Genomic DNA, 15,945 nt, shown 5'->3' on the forward strand with positions numbered 1-15,945 from the left:
TGGTTAAGACTTTATACTCCTATTAACTTACAACTTAAAACTTCATGATTGTAACTAAACTAAACTTCCTTAAGTCGTCCTCGCCAACAACATCAACCATTTTTTTTTGTTCATTCATGATTTTGTTTTTAGCTTCTCTCATGTCATGTACCATTAAATAACTTATTAATTAATACAAATTGAACTTGTACATACAGAGCCGTCCCAGAGATTTTGGTGGCTCCAAGCAAAAATAATTTTTTTTTGCTGATTTTTCCTTTAAAAAAAACAAAAAAGATATCTCCCTCAAGGGATATTGAACCGGAGACCTCAACTCTAAGTTAGTACAATGTTTCCAGCAGAACTAATGGATCTTTGCAAAAATTTGGGGCCGATTAAATATATATATTTAAAAAGACCGCAAACACCATGGCTTGTACCTATGGACGGCTCTGTGTACATGCTTAGTCAACAAAATTTCTTAATACCCACTTGCATTTCTTTAGTTTATAAAGTCACATTAAAAAATTTCCAATAGCATCATGACCCGAAGATCAAAGAACCACCACTATGGACCTATGGTAATAACCTTAATTAGAAATGCTCATGAATCAGAACTAATATAATATCGAAACGCACAAATAGGCAATGCTCTCGTTGTTCCTTCATCGTTGAACCAGCATTAAATATATATATATACTTATGATTTTTGTGCCAATCAAAACGTAAAGTATGTAAAGATCACAAAAGGAAAACACATACAAATATTGTAGTCAAATACTACTAAACAAAAACAAAAAGACAAACATTCTAATTTACAGTACAATGTTTATTCATTTCAATAACTTCGTGGAGTAGTAATGATACTGAAAATCCGAAAGTCCCTTAGTTTCGTCTTTTGTATTTTCCATTAATAACAAGCAAAGCTTTGATACTTATTTATTTTTCCAACAAGAGCAAAGCTTTGTAATAGACTACCTCAAATCACTTATATTCATCTATATATTTATTTATATAGAACATTTAGAAATGGCTCGCTGAGTCAGTATGGTGGTCGCGCGTGGACCCATGTATATGGTTCGTGCCCTAACTGACCAGCCCCATTTGGAATCAGATGCGGCGGCATATTGTAGCCTGGCCCGGCCATCCCCGATAGATCAGGCAGGCTACTACCGATTCCGGGCGGCGAGTCACCGCCTCCGTGAATCTGTCTTGAGCCGCCACCGTCTTCCTCCTCTTCCATAGGCAATCTCTCATAAGTAGCGTTAGAGAAAGTAGCAGCAATCACCATGACCGACCCTATGGCCAAGAGCGGTCCTACGACGCTACCTCCAACGACCTGACCTTGGACCCCGGCTAAGTAAACCGTTAAACCGGTTGAACCGGGTGGGGAAGGACCAGGGAGGAAAGCACCGGTTAAGGATAAGATCTCAAACCTGCCTTGGAGAGAGACGACGCCTCCTGGTGCCGCGGCTTGACGGAGGGTGACGTTAGCGACTGAGCCTGTTCCGCTAAGAACGCAAACGCCGCGTTGTCTGCGTCTAGAGAAGTGAGCGATTGTCTCGGCGACGTCGCTGCCGTCGGAGATCTCCAACACATGGCTACGGAGTGCGTTGGGGCTGTCTCTTGTCACAAAGATTGGAGCTTTGGGTTTGTTTTTGGATCCTGGTGGTCTACCTCTTGGTCTACGGTTGACCACCTCGACGGCTCCTTCCCTTGGATCGTCGTCTTCGTCTTGGTCGTTATCTTGGCTCTGATTCATGGCTATTCCAAGATCTCCTTTGGTAAGAATACTTTGGTGGTGATGATTTTGGTGATGGCCTGAGGAGGCCGAATGGTCCACCATGCCGGCTAAACCACTCTGGTTCGTCCACCAAGGGTTTGCCATGATTGACCAAAAACTGAAAATTCACTAAAAAAAAAGATCAAGAAATTATTACCCTGATGATTCGCTTGAAAGGCCTCTAGGGTTCCAACTTTACAATAAGGTCGAAAGGTGTATGTAGCTCTTTCTTGAAATTTTTCTTTTCAATTGATTTCTCTAGTTTCATATGAAATTTAGGAGTTGATGATGATAAAAGTAAAGAAGAAAAGGCTAAGGTAGGAGAATTAGATGCAATTGTGGAATGGAACTAGAATCAAAGCAAAGCTATTGAGACTTTGATTTTCTTTCCAAGAATCAATCGCAGAGAGAGAAAGTGGGCAATAATTAATTTTCACAAGTTAGTATTATTTTATATAGGGTTTGATGGTTTATATAGAATCCAAGAACGCAATACTATATGTGTAATCTCTTTTTATTAATACAAATATAATATACTGGACCCATTTATGAGTCTATTTTAAACCAACAGTGGAAATGAATACCGATTATGCTAAAGTATTAAGCACCAGAAAGACCATAACATATTTAATGAACTTTCATTAAAACCCAAGAGACAGCATAAACAATTGTAGTAACATGAACACAAAAATTGAAATGGGGAAGAAGACCAAAGTGTTGTTCTTTTTTTTTTGAATCTTTGGAAATAGATAAGTGTTGGAATGTTGTGGCATGGGGAACTAAAAAAAAAAAAACTAGGTTCACCTTTTTCTTCTTAAACTAGAGAAGTAATATTGCAGTTATACATACAATAAATGTAGTTATCTTTTAATAAATCAAGACATAAAATAAATAAAATGTAATTAATAGATTAGCATTGGAAATTAGGGTTAAGTGGGGCATAGTGCGCGTGAGCATTGGGGTGGTGGGGAGCACGTCATGTTCCCTTGCCCCGACGTCTCCACTCTCGACAACTCTTACCCTATTTCTATAATAAGATATGACTGATATTTATACGTTTGAGTAATTAATCCAAGTATCTAACTTCTAATCTATTTTTATTTTTTTAAACTTCTAATCTAATGAGTACTTTGTACACTTAAATATTTTGAGTTTTTACACAATTATTAAGTCAATCATCAATCGCTTTAGATTTTTTTTTTTTTTTTTTTTTTAATTTTTACTCACAACCCATTTATTAGAAACAAAAATTTTAAAACCAATATTTTAAACAACAATTACCGTTACAATCTCAACTAATCATCCCTTAAACCACAATTGATACCATATAGAAAATTCTTGAACCATGTTCTAAATCCATAAGGTTTTTCTTGGTAGTCAAGGCTGAATTTACAAGTTTAGTAACTTAATCTTTGCCTAACCGCCTTTTAGATGTATGTCATCTCGAAAACTCTTTGACACTCTAGTCAGAATTGAGTTAATGTGAGTTGCCAGAAATTGGGAAAACAATGAGGATGATTTAGTTTTGGACCTAACAAAGCAGTAACCTAAGGCTTAATATGAAGTTTTCGTTAGCTTAGAAAGGATGTTAATGGAAGAGCGTATACAAATATATTTTAATATAGAGGGCGTTGGTACTCTTCAGGAGACGGATGTGAGTATGCCGAGATTTTGATGAAGTATATGAACATAAAAGAGGTGATATCCTGTCATCCTGACTATCACCGTCAGTGGGTCCCCACGCTTTCTCTCGGTCCGTGGAATCCGCTCATGTCCGACTGACGGTTTGCTATTTCAGAAGGTTTTCAAAACTTGTTTACCGACCATAAAAATCACCACATGATATTTTCACATGTTTTGTCATCACATGTCGGTAGATCATTCTGACATAATCTCAAAACATACTTTCAAATAAGATGTATACACACATACACATACTTTATCGTGAGACCTATACATATGAAAAAACTTAGCTTGGATTCATATGTAGGTAGGACCAGCTAAAACAAAAAAACAAAAAAAAACAATGGTCTTTGTTCAAAATTGAAATTGAATTACATAGAAAAAAGTTTGAATTTTTTTCTGTCCTTAAATACACTAATTTTTTTTAATGTTTGTTTGAACAAGGACCTGGTGCAAATGCACTCCTCCCACATACCTATATACGGTCATATATGTAGGTTCAATATGCGAATTGATGTTCTTGAGTTCCTTGTCGATCGTGTTTATCAATCATACCTTGCCCTACTAGATGCAGTCTGCTTTTGGCCGATATGACCCGTGTGATAACTCTGTTATGGCCCAATAGCCATGGTGGGCGTGCTCCAATGTATGTGTACTTTTAATTTTAAGTCAGCTCCTTGAAGATATTCAATATTAACTACGAAGATATATAATTTGTGAGGTAGAACAACCAGAGCTCAAATGAAGAGTTTATTCAAGAAAGCAAGTCATTCATTTCCCGCAGCATCATGAGTCTATTTCTCTGAGTAAGGGTGGTAAGACAAGTCGTATACTAGTCTTTAAAAAGGCTGAGTATTTCGGCGGCTTTCTTCGAAACGATTTCGACTGCACGTTGTATATATGTCACGATTATGTTGATGAATCACTCCCAACAGTATATTATATAACCATGTAGCTTACTATTTTTTGAATGATCTATATATCTAACTTCTTAAAATAATTACAGATATTTTTCGTGTGAATCCAAACCCTTTTGTTTATAATCTAGCACCTTGTAGCCTAACATCTGTTGATGTGTTATAATATATATATATTTTTTTAAAAATCACATCCATATATAATAACATGGTATTTTAACATATACTAAAAGAATAGAAGAAACTGAAAAATTACTGACGATAATAATAAGTTAACAAAATTTTTTTTGTATTTTTTCTATATTTTGTGCCAAAACCCAAATGTTATCCTCTAGACTCTAGTAGCTAATATTAAAACTCATGGTTATTATTTATCTTAACAGTAGTTTCAAGAAATTCACTCTTAAATTCAATATTTAAGACTTTAGTCTACGTAATTGTTAAGATGATTTGACCTAGAAACCGAACCATTGGAAACGTACATGTCAACTTCTTGTCGAATACCAAACCAAAAATGAACTTGTCGATTATTGTCAACTTGTTACCTAAAGTGGAAAAATCAAACTCTTCCGCATAGTGTGTCATGTCAACTTATGGATGTTACGAGTCGTTAAAAATTTCTCTTTTATTTTCCTCATGTTGTTACGTATTAGGATCTTATAGCAAATGTCAATATACACTACGGTATTTGCGCCTGAAAATTTTGAAAATTGGATTCAGACGCCAAGTTATCTTGTTTTTATTACAAGTGCTAAACTTTTTTCACAGAAACCTAATAATTAAGCTTATCAATCAATCAATTAAGCTTTTTGTAGACAAAATTGCTAACATGATCACAAGATCAAATAGTTGACAAATCATAAAGAAGCTTTTGCTACATTACATGAAATGACATGAGATGATTTTGCTTTGGACAAAACAAGTCTCTATCAAACATTTTTCTTTCGATTGGTTCACTAGTCTCTTCACAATCTCTTTCTTTGTCTTAATATGGGTCCCTTGACTTGTTTACTATGTCTGAATCATTCATTCATCAGGCGAAACCCAAAAATGGAAGTTATTGTTCTAGATTTCCAAACGAAACAAGTATTCATGTAAGTGTAACACTACTTTCTTCTTGTATCCAAATTTACCCTTTGATGTAGTTTAATAGCCTGCAAAATCCGAAATATTGTCAGTGCTCGAGTCGAAGAACAAGGACTTGAACCAGTAGTTAAGTGTTTGGATAACTATAAGAAGAAGTGCACTTTACCTAATAAGGTAATACATGATCAAGAACAGGAGTACAAAATAAGCTATGAGTTTGCAACTTTTTCGATTAGACTTCTGCTCAAAGACCTGTCATGTTAAAATCAATTTTTCTTCAGATATAAGTTTTGTTAGTGAATACAAAAGGGGTGATGCTGATGCATAAAAAGGTACGAAATCTCATTTACATACCAACTTGAAACGGTTGATTGTTCCTGACATTATCCCTCTCGCAGAGTCCATTTTGTTCCCCTGGACATAAGACAACAAATAGCTAAGAAGAAAAGCATATGACAGAGATCTACAAAATGAAACATATGAAATCAAACTTCAGCTTACCACTTTGTCAAGCAAGCGGTTATGATTCTCAACTTCTTCATGTATATCTCCAGTCACCTGGTAAGACATTATTACCAACTTACATCTCAGGCAAGCGTTATTGCAAGCTAGATTTGACAAGAGTGAAAACAAAAAAAAAGGCATTGTCTTTATAACTAGACTTTTCGAAGTTGTTAATATAAGACTTAAACATGGTCTAGTCATAGCAATGCTTAAGGGAATGTTCTTAATCTAAAAGTTAATTCAAGAAAAATCTTTCTCAAACAATTCACAATTAATCATCGCTCGATGCTTGTCGAATCCAAAAGATTTAACTATGCTTAAGGGACTGTTCTTTCTCAAACTATTAGGATCAGTGGCACAATCCATTTCACAATGAAGAATCACATAGTGTTTATGGTTGTGATGATCTTTTGACTCTTTAGTTCTAGAGATGGAAAGAAACATACTCTCTTGAGAAACGAAACTCTATCCTGCAGATTCTCCAAAGCTTCGTCATTGTCGCGTTCGTCATGAGAATACGAAGAAGAAGCTCTCAAGCGACCTTCTTCAAGTCCATCAAGACCATCGAATAGAGACGTTCTTGAAGCACGATTCTCCCTGCAACAAAATCAAAATCGTTCTTAATCAGATCCAATTTTCTCAAATTCTAGATAGAGACACTCAATTCAAAACCTAGAAAACTGTAATTCGAACTCTGCAATTAGGTCATTGACTCAGAATCAGGAATTCGAGTGTCGGGAACAAGGAATCTGAAGATTGTGATGAGATCCGGATCAAGAATCAATATCATTGACGAATCAACATAAAAACAAGGATTCGAATGAAGAAGATGAGATCAAACCTTCGATAGTTCACCATCATTTGATTCGTCTTCGCTTCTAATCTCTTACGAAGGACTCACCATCACAGACGAATTTAGAACATTGTGAAGATTTTGATTGCGAGAAACGTACGAAAGTTCTTACTGTTACAAGTCCCTAGAAGAAGAGAGAGAGACGAAGTGAGAGCTTATTGGGCTTTAGTTCGGCCCATTTCTCTAATTAAATTGAATCCATTAAAGACAGTCACAGTCTATGGTGATGGCGCAAGATTTAGTTGTTTGAATTGGTAAAACTGAACACTTTGAAAAAAAAAGAAAAGTCCAACCCTACACTAGGTCTAGGTGTATGATGGATTTAGTTGTTTCTTCTATTACGTGTTTTATGAATTTAATTAGTTTTTAGTTTTTACCAATTCATGTATTAAACAAGATGGAATATTTGAACTTGTATGATACTTTGTTAGTGAATATTGTATTATTAAACCGGATGCTTGTCTCCTGGTGGTATAGGAACCTCGGCTGAGGCACCCGCCACCCGGCTTCGAGTCCCGGCCACTGCGCAATTTACCTACGGGGCGCAGCGTCCCAGACCACCAGATCCGAGGGGCCCTTAAGTGGAGGCTTAAAAATCCAAGGAACGCGGGCTTAGGCCCAATGGGCTAGTCGGATTACAGTATGGTCGGGACACTGGGTTATAAAAAAAAATATTGTATTATTATTATTATTATTATTTTATTTTTTTGGTAAAAGTATATTGTATTATTTTAGAGGACCAAACTCACAGTTAGTTAAATTTACAAAACGTGAAAATAGTTAAACGCTTGTGTGACAAACTTCACACGATGCTGGCCGCTGGGTCATGGAAATCCACTAAAGTTTCATGAACGGTGGGACAAACGTCGTCTGTTCGTAGCAGAACGGGGACGCCGGATGTTGCCATTTCTTGAAAATTGGTGTCTTCTTCACTTCTTCCACTGGTTTCTCAGTCTTGTTATGGGGCGGAGGAACATGCGATTGGTTGAAGGACGATCTTGGGGAAGGAGCTAGCGGCGAAAGGAGAGGGATCGCCATGTTCCAATTAGTCGACGTCGGTTTGATGATCAAAGACGGAGCTCGTCTCTGTAGCTGGCTATGTTGCATCTCGTTGTTGGCTGCGGAGCTGCTTGTTCTTTGCATCGTGGACGCCATGGAGATAGATTTGTGAACTTGTAGGATAATTGAGTACTTTTTTGTATATGAGAACACAATAATTTGTTGATGTTGGTGTGTGATGTCTGATGTTTATGTAGATGATATATATAAGTTGAGGAACACGACTAGTAACATGTTGACTAGGAACACGCTTGGATATGGTCAGAGTTGAAGAAAGAAAATTAGCTGTTTTGCCTTCCCTTTTTTCCGTTTCTTTACATTTTTTTTTTTGGCAATAGTCTTTGACCAATTCCTTTTGAATTTTCCCTGCTTGTTTTTTATGTTAAAGTTCTTTTTGAACTTTTTCAAATTAAACATTTATTTGAACTATGTCAAGTTATATAAAAACTAGATGAGTTTAATTTTTTTATACAAAACTCTCATCTCATCCATTCTAACCTGTATACAAATACTCACCTATGGTCCATAGCTTGTATGAATTCCAGTAGAACATGTCAACAAGTACAAGAGAGTGTAGCTAATACTGCGGCATATATGCTCTCTGCTCATGCCGTATAACACCACTGGATATTAAATTACAAAGACATCATCTTCTTAATGGAAGCCAAACATGTTCATGAAATGGTGAATGGTGGATAAGGTTATGTGGACAGATTCTCGTGAACATGTTCTATTGGATCTCATATATAAGCTATGGACCACAGGTGAATATGAATATTTGAGTCTAGCCCGGACCGTGCTTTACAATCTAAGCCGCAAAAATAAACAATCGGGCCATGTCACGATATGCTTAAATATGTATGGGTTTTGCAGGTTTCAGGCCCAACTCAGCGATCATGATTGACATCTCTATGACAAAAAAAAAAATGTAAAATAATGGTTTGTGTTAGGGTTGTCAGTGTGTCACCACCCTAATTCAAACACGCATATTGCATGTTATTAATCTAAATAAAATAAGTAAAAAATAAACATGATTTGTAATATATGATTATAGGATTTGTATATTAGTCCCATCCTGGTGTCATTAATCAGAAATAAATCCGGTGAAATGAATTTCGTAAACAAAAAATCAAGAAACAAGATAAATCTTAGTAATTATTCGGTATAAAATAAAAATCCTTACATAATAAATAGAGATTTAAGTATATGTATTTGAAACATAGGATCTTAATAATGGTTGGTACATATAAGTCTGGTTTTATAGCATTCCATACTCGATTATTAGAGGGTACGGTTTGGTCGGTTCGACTGGCCGGTCATATGGATCTAAAGACACTGATTTTTTTTTTTTTTTTATCTAGCTTGTGTATTTAATGAAAGAGTTGGTGGACTAATTTAACTAATGTTGTTTGCACAACTTAAAGAGTTAGTGAACTAATTTAACCAATGATGTTGTTTTCTTATCGAATGTGTGATGTGTCCATGAAGTAATGCTAAAACACAAAATCTCAATCAAATCATGCCAGTAATCATGCTTGAAACTAAATAAGAAGCTATTCCAAAAAGAGTCATCATATCAAAATAGTTATTTAGATAAAATCATACGAATGTTTTAAGTGTTTAACCACCGATAAATTGTTAGATCACCTATCAATCAAGTGGAGAAAAGAAAACAAAAAATGATTCTGCCAATACGAAAGTTCTAACTCATAGTTGCCAAAGGAGAAAATGGTAATTATGTACAAGAAAACAAACAATTCCAGTATCTTTTTGAGGAAGAAAATTACACATATATAGTCTCGTCTGCATTTAATAACATTGTGACACCAAAATGGTTGGGAAGATTACCCAATTTAAAGACTTCGGTGGCAAAGCACGTCTAATAAATATACAGTTGGATCTCTTTTGTTCCCTTGCATTAATTAATCAACTTCACTCACTTCTATATCTCAGTTTTCTACTACCTCTTTTCTTATTCTTGTACCATCCTAAATCAGTGAATCCTTAACCTGAGCACCATGTGTACGTTAGAGAAACGTGGCGATCTCTTTCACCTAACCCTAACCGGCGACGACGAGCACAGATTCCACCCGGACACGATCGCCTCCGTTCTCTCACTTCTTGAACAAGCTAAATCTCAATCTACAAAAGGATCCGTCCTCATCACTACTGGTCACGGAAATTTCTTCTCCAATGGCTTTGATCTCGCATGGGCCCAATCCGCTAGACACGGTGCCATAGAACGGATGCACCAAATGGTCAAATCCTTCAAACCGGTGTTAGCCGCCCTCCTCGATCTTCCAATGCCGACGATCGCCGCCTTGAACGGCCACGCAGCCGCCTCGGGGCTAATGTTTGCGCTGAGCCATGACTACGTTTTCATGAGGAAAGACCGTGGGGTTCTTTACATGAGCGAGGTGGACATCGGTCTGCCGGTGCCAGACTACTTCTCGGCGTTGGTTGTGGCTAAGGTCGGGTCAGGTATCGCGAGAAGGGAGCTGTTGCTGAGCGGGAAGAAGCTCAAAGGAGAAGACGCGGTGGCTCTCGGGATCGTGGACTCCGCGGCGCACGATAGCGCGGAAGGTGTGGTGGAGGCTACAGTGAGCCTTGGGGAAAGTTTGGCTGCTAAGAAATGGAATGGAGAGGTGTATGCATCCATTAGGAAAAGTTTGTATCCGGAGCTTTGTCGGATGCTGGAGTTAACGGCCAATAACTTGGCAACTCACAATCACTAGAAACTCTCTTTGTCTTGTTTGGAGAAAAATGTTTGAAATATGAATATTGCCGACAAAATTCAACGTCCATTTCACTAAGTATCTGTTTCTCACCAATAGAAAAACATAATTAATGTAACCTACGTTTTTTTTTTTCATTTAGTTAAAATTTTAACAATATTACTGATAAACATCAATATAACTATCGGTAAGTTATTAGGTAAAATATGCATAATTCATACTTCATAATCGTACTCACATTAGCAATATATCACATCATATATGCATCTATTTCCGTTTGATTCGTTGATGAAACATATATCTAATATTCAAATAATTATGTCAAATGGTCATAATCGCATTTATCGCCATAAGATAAGAAACGGGTACAGTCTGATCAATCAAACTCGACCGAATTAGCTAGACAACCCACGAGAAACCTTATATGGTGTGGAAAATTAATCCAAACGACAACAATTTATAGAGAGAGAAGAAGTATTACATAAAAGAATCAATACAATAAGGAAGATGGAGAAACCTAGCAACAAACACATAATTTCCTGTTAGACTATAAAGATGAGTAGTGGTGGTAAACAACAAAAACACTATAAAGATGAGTGGTGGTAAAAACCGCACGTAAGCTATGGAAAATATGGAAGTTTGGTTTTTCAAAAAAAAAAGAAAAAAAAGAAAAGAAAAGAAGAATCCTATTATGTTCACTATATAAGATGTTGTAGAAGTGATGATTCTATTGATATGAGAATATTACATGAGCTTTATACAGAGACTAGAGAGCTGTACAAGGAAACATAATATTTACACAGTAATGAGAATAATGTGACAGAGATGATTGTGATCAATCATATATGTTTGCCTGATTTGCATATCCTTAATACGTCCCCTCAAGATGGAGGGAATAAGGTGACTCCAATCTTTTTGCGCAGATAGTGAAACGTTGCTCGAGATAGAAGTTTGGTGAGTGCATCCGCGAGCTGATCTTTGGTGGAAACGTGTGAGACTCGCAGTATACCGGCTTGGATTTTTGAATGGAAAAACTGGATTTGCACACAAATAAGTAGCACCGATGTTGTCGCAGTATATGGACGGAGGCGCATGGAGCTTGAGATCAAGTTCAGAGAGTAGTGATTGTACCCAAATGAGTTCCGAAGCAGCATTTGCAACTGCTCTATATTCTGCTTCAGTGGATGATCGTGCGACACCTTTCTGTTTCTTCGACGACCAAGATATTGGCTGTCCACCAAAGTAGATTATGTATCCGTTTGTTAAGACACAGTCAGCTACATCCCCTGCCCAGTCAGCATCAGAGAATCCATGAAGACTTAGAGGGTTACCTTTGCGAAAGTATAGTCCGTAGGAACTGGTTCCAGCAAGGTAATGCAATACTCTTTTAGCTGCTTGCCAATGATCAACCGTTGGGGGAGTGCATGAACTGAGATAGCCGATTTACATCATAGGCAATATCCGGTCTAGTAAACGCCCGATATTGAAGACTGCCAACCAATGTTCGATATTCAGTAGGGTTAGTGATATTATATCAAATTTTTATTTTCTTTTTATTTTTAATTATGACAACTCAAATTGAAAACAGAAACAATAATATCAAATTTTTATTTTTCTTTTCAGAGTTTATAAAAATAAATTTCGGAAATTAATTAAAAATAACAAAATACGATTTTTTTGGCTTTTCTTTTGATAAAACAAAATACACAGCAAAACTCAAACAATTTTTTTTTTTTTATAGGTTTTATGATGGTGCTGAAGCAAATTAACAAGAACAAAAGGAAGAAACAAAATTTTATTTGATTTTTGATTTATAGGAAACAAATAATAAAAAATGAAAATTGAAAAAAAGAGATAAAGTGAAACGAATTCACCTGGGTTATATGAGCTTTTAGCTCTGATACCAAATGATATAAGATTGAAACCAATCCAACTTATGATCACTCAATGATCAAGAGATTCCAAACTTAATCCCGCGGAAGGATGGAAACGAGTCAATCATACTATCTCCACATCGTTTCCATCCTTCCGCGGGATTAAATTTGGAATCTCTTGATCATTGAATGATCATAAGTTGGATTGGTTCCAATCTTATATCAGTTAGAGTAGGCTTCACCTGCCAATGTAAGCTTCGGAGTAGTCGCCATTGGTGTTGTAACTGATTTGGCGTCTTGCATATTCATCTTCGATAATAGGTCTAAGACGTATTTTCGCTGATTTAAATGCAGTCCAGCCTCTGTTCTAATAGCCACAATGCCCAGAAAATATGAAATTTCTCCCATGTCTTTAACTGTGAAACGAGACCCCAGATTCTGTAGAATGCTTTCAATAACCTTTGCATTGTTACCTGTGACTATGATATCGTCTACATAGACCAATACATAGACCAGCAGCTTGTCGCGGTTGAGAACAAATAAAGATGTATCTGACAGGGAATTGAGAAATCCAGCACTTACAAGGTATTGCTTAAGCTCCAAGTACCACGCTCTAGGTGCTTGTTTGAGTCCGTATAGCGCTTTCTTCAGGTGACAAACATATGATGGGCGATCAGGATCCACAAACCCTTGCGGCTGAGACACATAAACATCTTCAGTAAGGGCCTGACTGGTTTAAACGCAGCGGTTGCGTTTGCGGTTGCGGGAGTTTGCGGAAGCGGACGGTTGCGGCTTCAAGCGTTACCAAACGTTTTGAACGACTGGTTTAGCGTTTGAAAATAGATGCGTTTGCGGGATTTTTATGACTGGTAAACCAGCAGGTAGTAGCTAAATTAAAAAATGACCAAAATAATAAGAAATACTACTAAAAAAAATACCAATATATTATTATGATAATATTAGAAAAATTGAATATACTTAATAATTAAAACATAAATAAAGTACTAAATAATTATTCAAAAATAAAGAAATTTTACAACAAGATAGTATTTTATGCATCTGGTTTAACACAAAAAATTGCATCATGTAATGGGACAAACTGCAAATAACGTTGAATTCGCGGATTTCTTTTACAAATATTATAAAATTTCTTCAAGGTATCCAAACGATTTTTAACACAGCTCCAACTCAAATCAATTCCAAACTGGTCGTTAATATTCTTAAGAATATTTTCTCTTTGAGCACTACTTAGAAATCTGATTTTGGATTCTTCTTTGGGTTCTTCCGTTTGTTTCTCCATAATAACCCATTGAAGTAAAGCATATGTGATCTCGTCAAACCATATAAATTTCTGAAATATTAAAATATATTTCAATAAACTATTCTAATTCAGTAAATAACATATAAACATAAAAAATATTGTAGAAGTACGGAAACCAAAAGATTAGGTTGGGAAGCCATGAATATCACCTTAAAACAGATATAATAAAACATAATTACAACTAAAATCAACATGATCATTAGCAAAATTTAACCAAATCTACTATCATAGAAAAAGAAACACGTTTAATTAGCAAAAAGAAAACGTTACAAATATATTAGGGTTGAGATGAACTGACTTTTATACTAGTTTGTTAGGTAAGAATAAAAGATTTGTGAATCTAATTTTTTAAAACATGTTTAAAAAAAAAAAAAATCCAACTGCTACTGCCCGCAACCGCAAACGCTTGCGGGAAGGAGCTTTTGAAATCCAGCGATTTGTAGTGGTTCGAAGCGGTATGGAGCGATTTCTATGATTGGTACCAACCGCTAACAACCGCAATCGACCGCTAGTAACCGCTAGGCGGATGCTAGCGGGAGAACCAATCAAGCCCATAATATAGATTGGAAAATTAAATAGTTTTTGGATAATAAAAACTAAAAAGCATTTTTTTTTTTTGGTAAGAAAAAATCATGTTAATATTACCATTCAAGGTCTAAATTATATTTGGAATTAAATCCAAATCAAAATGACCAAAAAAAAAGGGAATTTCGTACACGGCGGCCCATGGGCCTTCACAAATTGATACGATCAGAACAAATAGAACCAAAAATGGAAACATAGACCAATCCTGATAAGGTCTCTCTCTCTCTCTCTCTCTCTATATCTGCACTATTTCTCACACATTTCAATTCTCGTAATCATCTAAAATCTTCTTCCTCCGATCACCACCATGTGTACGTTAGAGAAACGCGGCGATCTCTTCCTCCTTACCCTAACCGGCGACGGCGAACACAGATTCCACCCCGACACAATCGCCACCATCCTCTCCCTTCTCGAACAAGCCAAATCTCAATCCACCCGTGGATCCATCCTCATCACCACCGCTAATGGCAAATTCTTCTCCAACGGCTTCGATCTCGCATGGGCACAAACCGCCGGATCCAAAACCGGAGCCGCAAACCGGCTTCATCAAATGGTTGAATCCTTCAAACCGGTGGTAGCAGCGCTTTTAGATCTCCCTATGCCGACGATCGCCGCCTTGAACGGTCACGCCGCCGCCGCGGGATTGATGCTGGCTATAAGCCATGATTACGTGTTCATGAGGAAAGATCGTGGGGTTCTGTACATGAGCGAGGTTGACATCGGGCTTTCGATGCCGGATTATTTCTCGGCGTTGGTTAGGGCTAAGATCGGGACGAGTGCGGCGAGGAGAGAGCTGTTGCTGAGTGGGAAGAAGATTAGAGGAGAAGAAGCGGTGGGTTTGGGGATTGTTGACTCTGCGGCGTATGATAGTGAGGAAGGTGTTGTTGAGGCTAGTGTGCGCCTTGGTGAGAAATTAGCGGCGAAGAAATGGAGTGGTGAGGTTTATGCGTCGATAAGGAAGAGTTTGTATCCGGAGCTTTGTGGGATTCTTGGTTTAGAGGCTAGAGTCTTTGCAACACCTAAACTCTAAAATCTTTTTGTAACAAAAAGAAATCGTTTTGGGAGAAACAATGTCAAACTAGAATTATGATCACATAAACAATAAAGTATAAACAATAAAGTTTGCTTAGCCATGTTACTTACATTAGCAAGTGATTCGTGGTCTTCTCATCACCAACATATTTTTCAAGGCGTATCTCCCAACTAATGTCTTCCTCTAACAATGGTTCTGATTGGTAATCGCAAAATGACTTTCTAACTTGATTCTTCTTTTAGTCATAAGAAGGTTAAAGCAGATCAAGAAACGAAAAGTCATTGGATTATGGAAAAGGCATTTCGTGCATCTGACGATGTTAAAGATTAGTAAACGTCTATGAGACTAGGTGTTAGCCCACGCAACCCATGGGTTGTTACATTAGATTCGTTATTATATTTCTTAAGAATTGATATTAATTAAAATGTTTTTTTTTACTGTTGGGTACATTTAAAATTTTTGATGACTATTTAGTATTGTTTAAATTATTTTTAAAAAGTAATATATATGTCATAGTATAATGTGTATAATAT

At 36.6% G+C, this 15,945-nt stretch overlaps 5 protein-coding genes across 5 annotated transcripts; 2 read left to right on the top strand and 3 right to left on the bottom strand.

Moving 5' to 3' along the window:
- Positions 1 to 787: 787 nt before the first annotated feature.
- On the bottom strand, positions 788 to 2,296 carry LOC9304353 (AT-hook motif nuclear-localized protein 20). Its single transcript, XM_021016501.1, has one exon. The coding sequence runs from the start codon at positions 1,865 to 1,867 to the stop codon at positions 1,022 to 1,024; it is 846 nt and encodes a 281-aa protein (XP_020872160.1). The 5' UTR covers positions 1,868 to 2,296; the 3' UTR covers positions 788 to 1,021.
- Positions 2,297 to 5,077: 2,781 nt separating this feature from the next.
- Positions 5,078 to 6,952, bottom strand: LOC9306382 (bet1-like SNARE 1-2). The gene is made up of 6 exons (XM_002870265.2): positions 6,794 to 6,952; positions 6,399 to 6,549; positions 5,950 to 6,006; positions 5,803 to 5,862; positions 5,615 to 5,700; positions 5,078 to 5,516 (listed from the first exon to the last, which is right to left on the bottom strand). Exons 1-6 carry the CDS (start codon positions 6,811 to 6,813, stop codon positions 5,492 to 5,494), a joined length of 399 nt encoding a protein of 132 aa, XP_002870311.2. The 5' UTR covers positions 6,814 to 6,952; the 3' UTR covers positions 5,078 to 5,491.
- A 540-nt stretch (positions 6,953 to 7,492) lies between these two features.
- Positions 7,493 to 8,417, bottom strand: LOC9306383 (uncharacterized protein At4g14450, chloroplastic). The gene is given in 3 exon segments (XM_002870266.2): positions 7,493 to 7,978; positions 7,980 to 8,230; positions 8,363 to 8,417. Coding segments are annotated over 3 exon segments (642 nt in total). The 3' UTR covers positions 7,493 to 7,642.
- A 1,254-nt stretch (positions 8,418 to 9,671) lies between these two features.
- LOC9306384 (enoyl-CoA delta isomerase 3) lies at positions 9,672 to 10,734 on the top strand. The gene has a single exon (XM_002868235.2). The coding sequence runs from the start codon at positions 9,883 to 9,885 to the stop codon at positions 10,597 to 10,599; it is 717 nt and encodes a 238-aa protein (XP_002868281.1). The 5' UTR covers positions 9,672 to 9,882; the 3' UTR covers positions 10,600 to 10,734.
- Positions 10,735 to 14,463: 3,729 nt separating this feature from the next.
- On the top strand, positions 14,464 to 15,517 carry LOC9304354 (enoyl-CoA delta isomerase 2, peroxisomal). The gene has a single exon (XM_002868236.2). It carries the CDS (start codon positions 14,687 to 14,689, stop codon positions 15,407 to 15,409), a length of 723 nt encoding a protein of 240 aa, XP_002868282.1. The 5' UTR covers positions 14,464 to 14,686; the 3' UTR covers positions 15,410 to 15,517.
- Positions 15,518 to 15,945: the final 428 nt, after the last annotated feature.

The sequence above is a fragment of the Arabidopsis lyrata genome (genome assembly GCF_000004255.2).
Source record: "Arabidopsis lyrata subsp. lyrata unplaced genomic scaffold ARALYscaffold_7, whole genome shotgun sequence".
Classification (NCBI taxonomy): Eukaryota; Viridiplantae; Streptophyta; class Magnoliopsida; order Brassicales; family Brassicaceae; genus Arabidopsis; species Arabidopsis lyrata.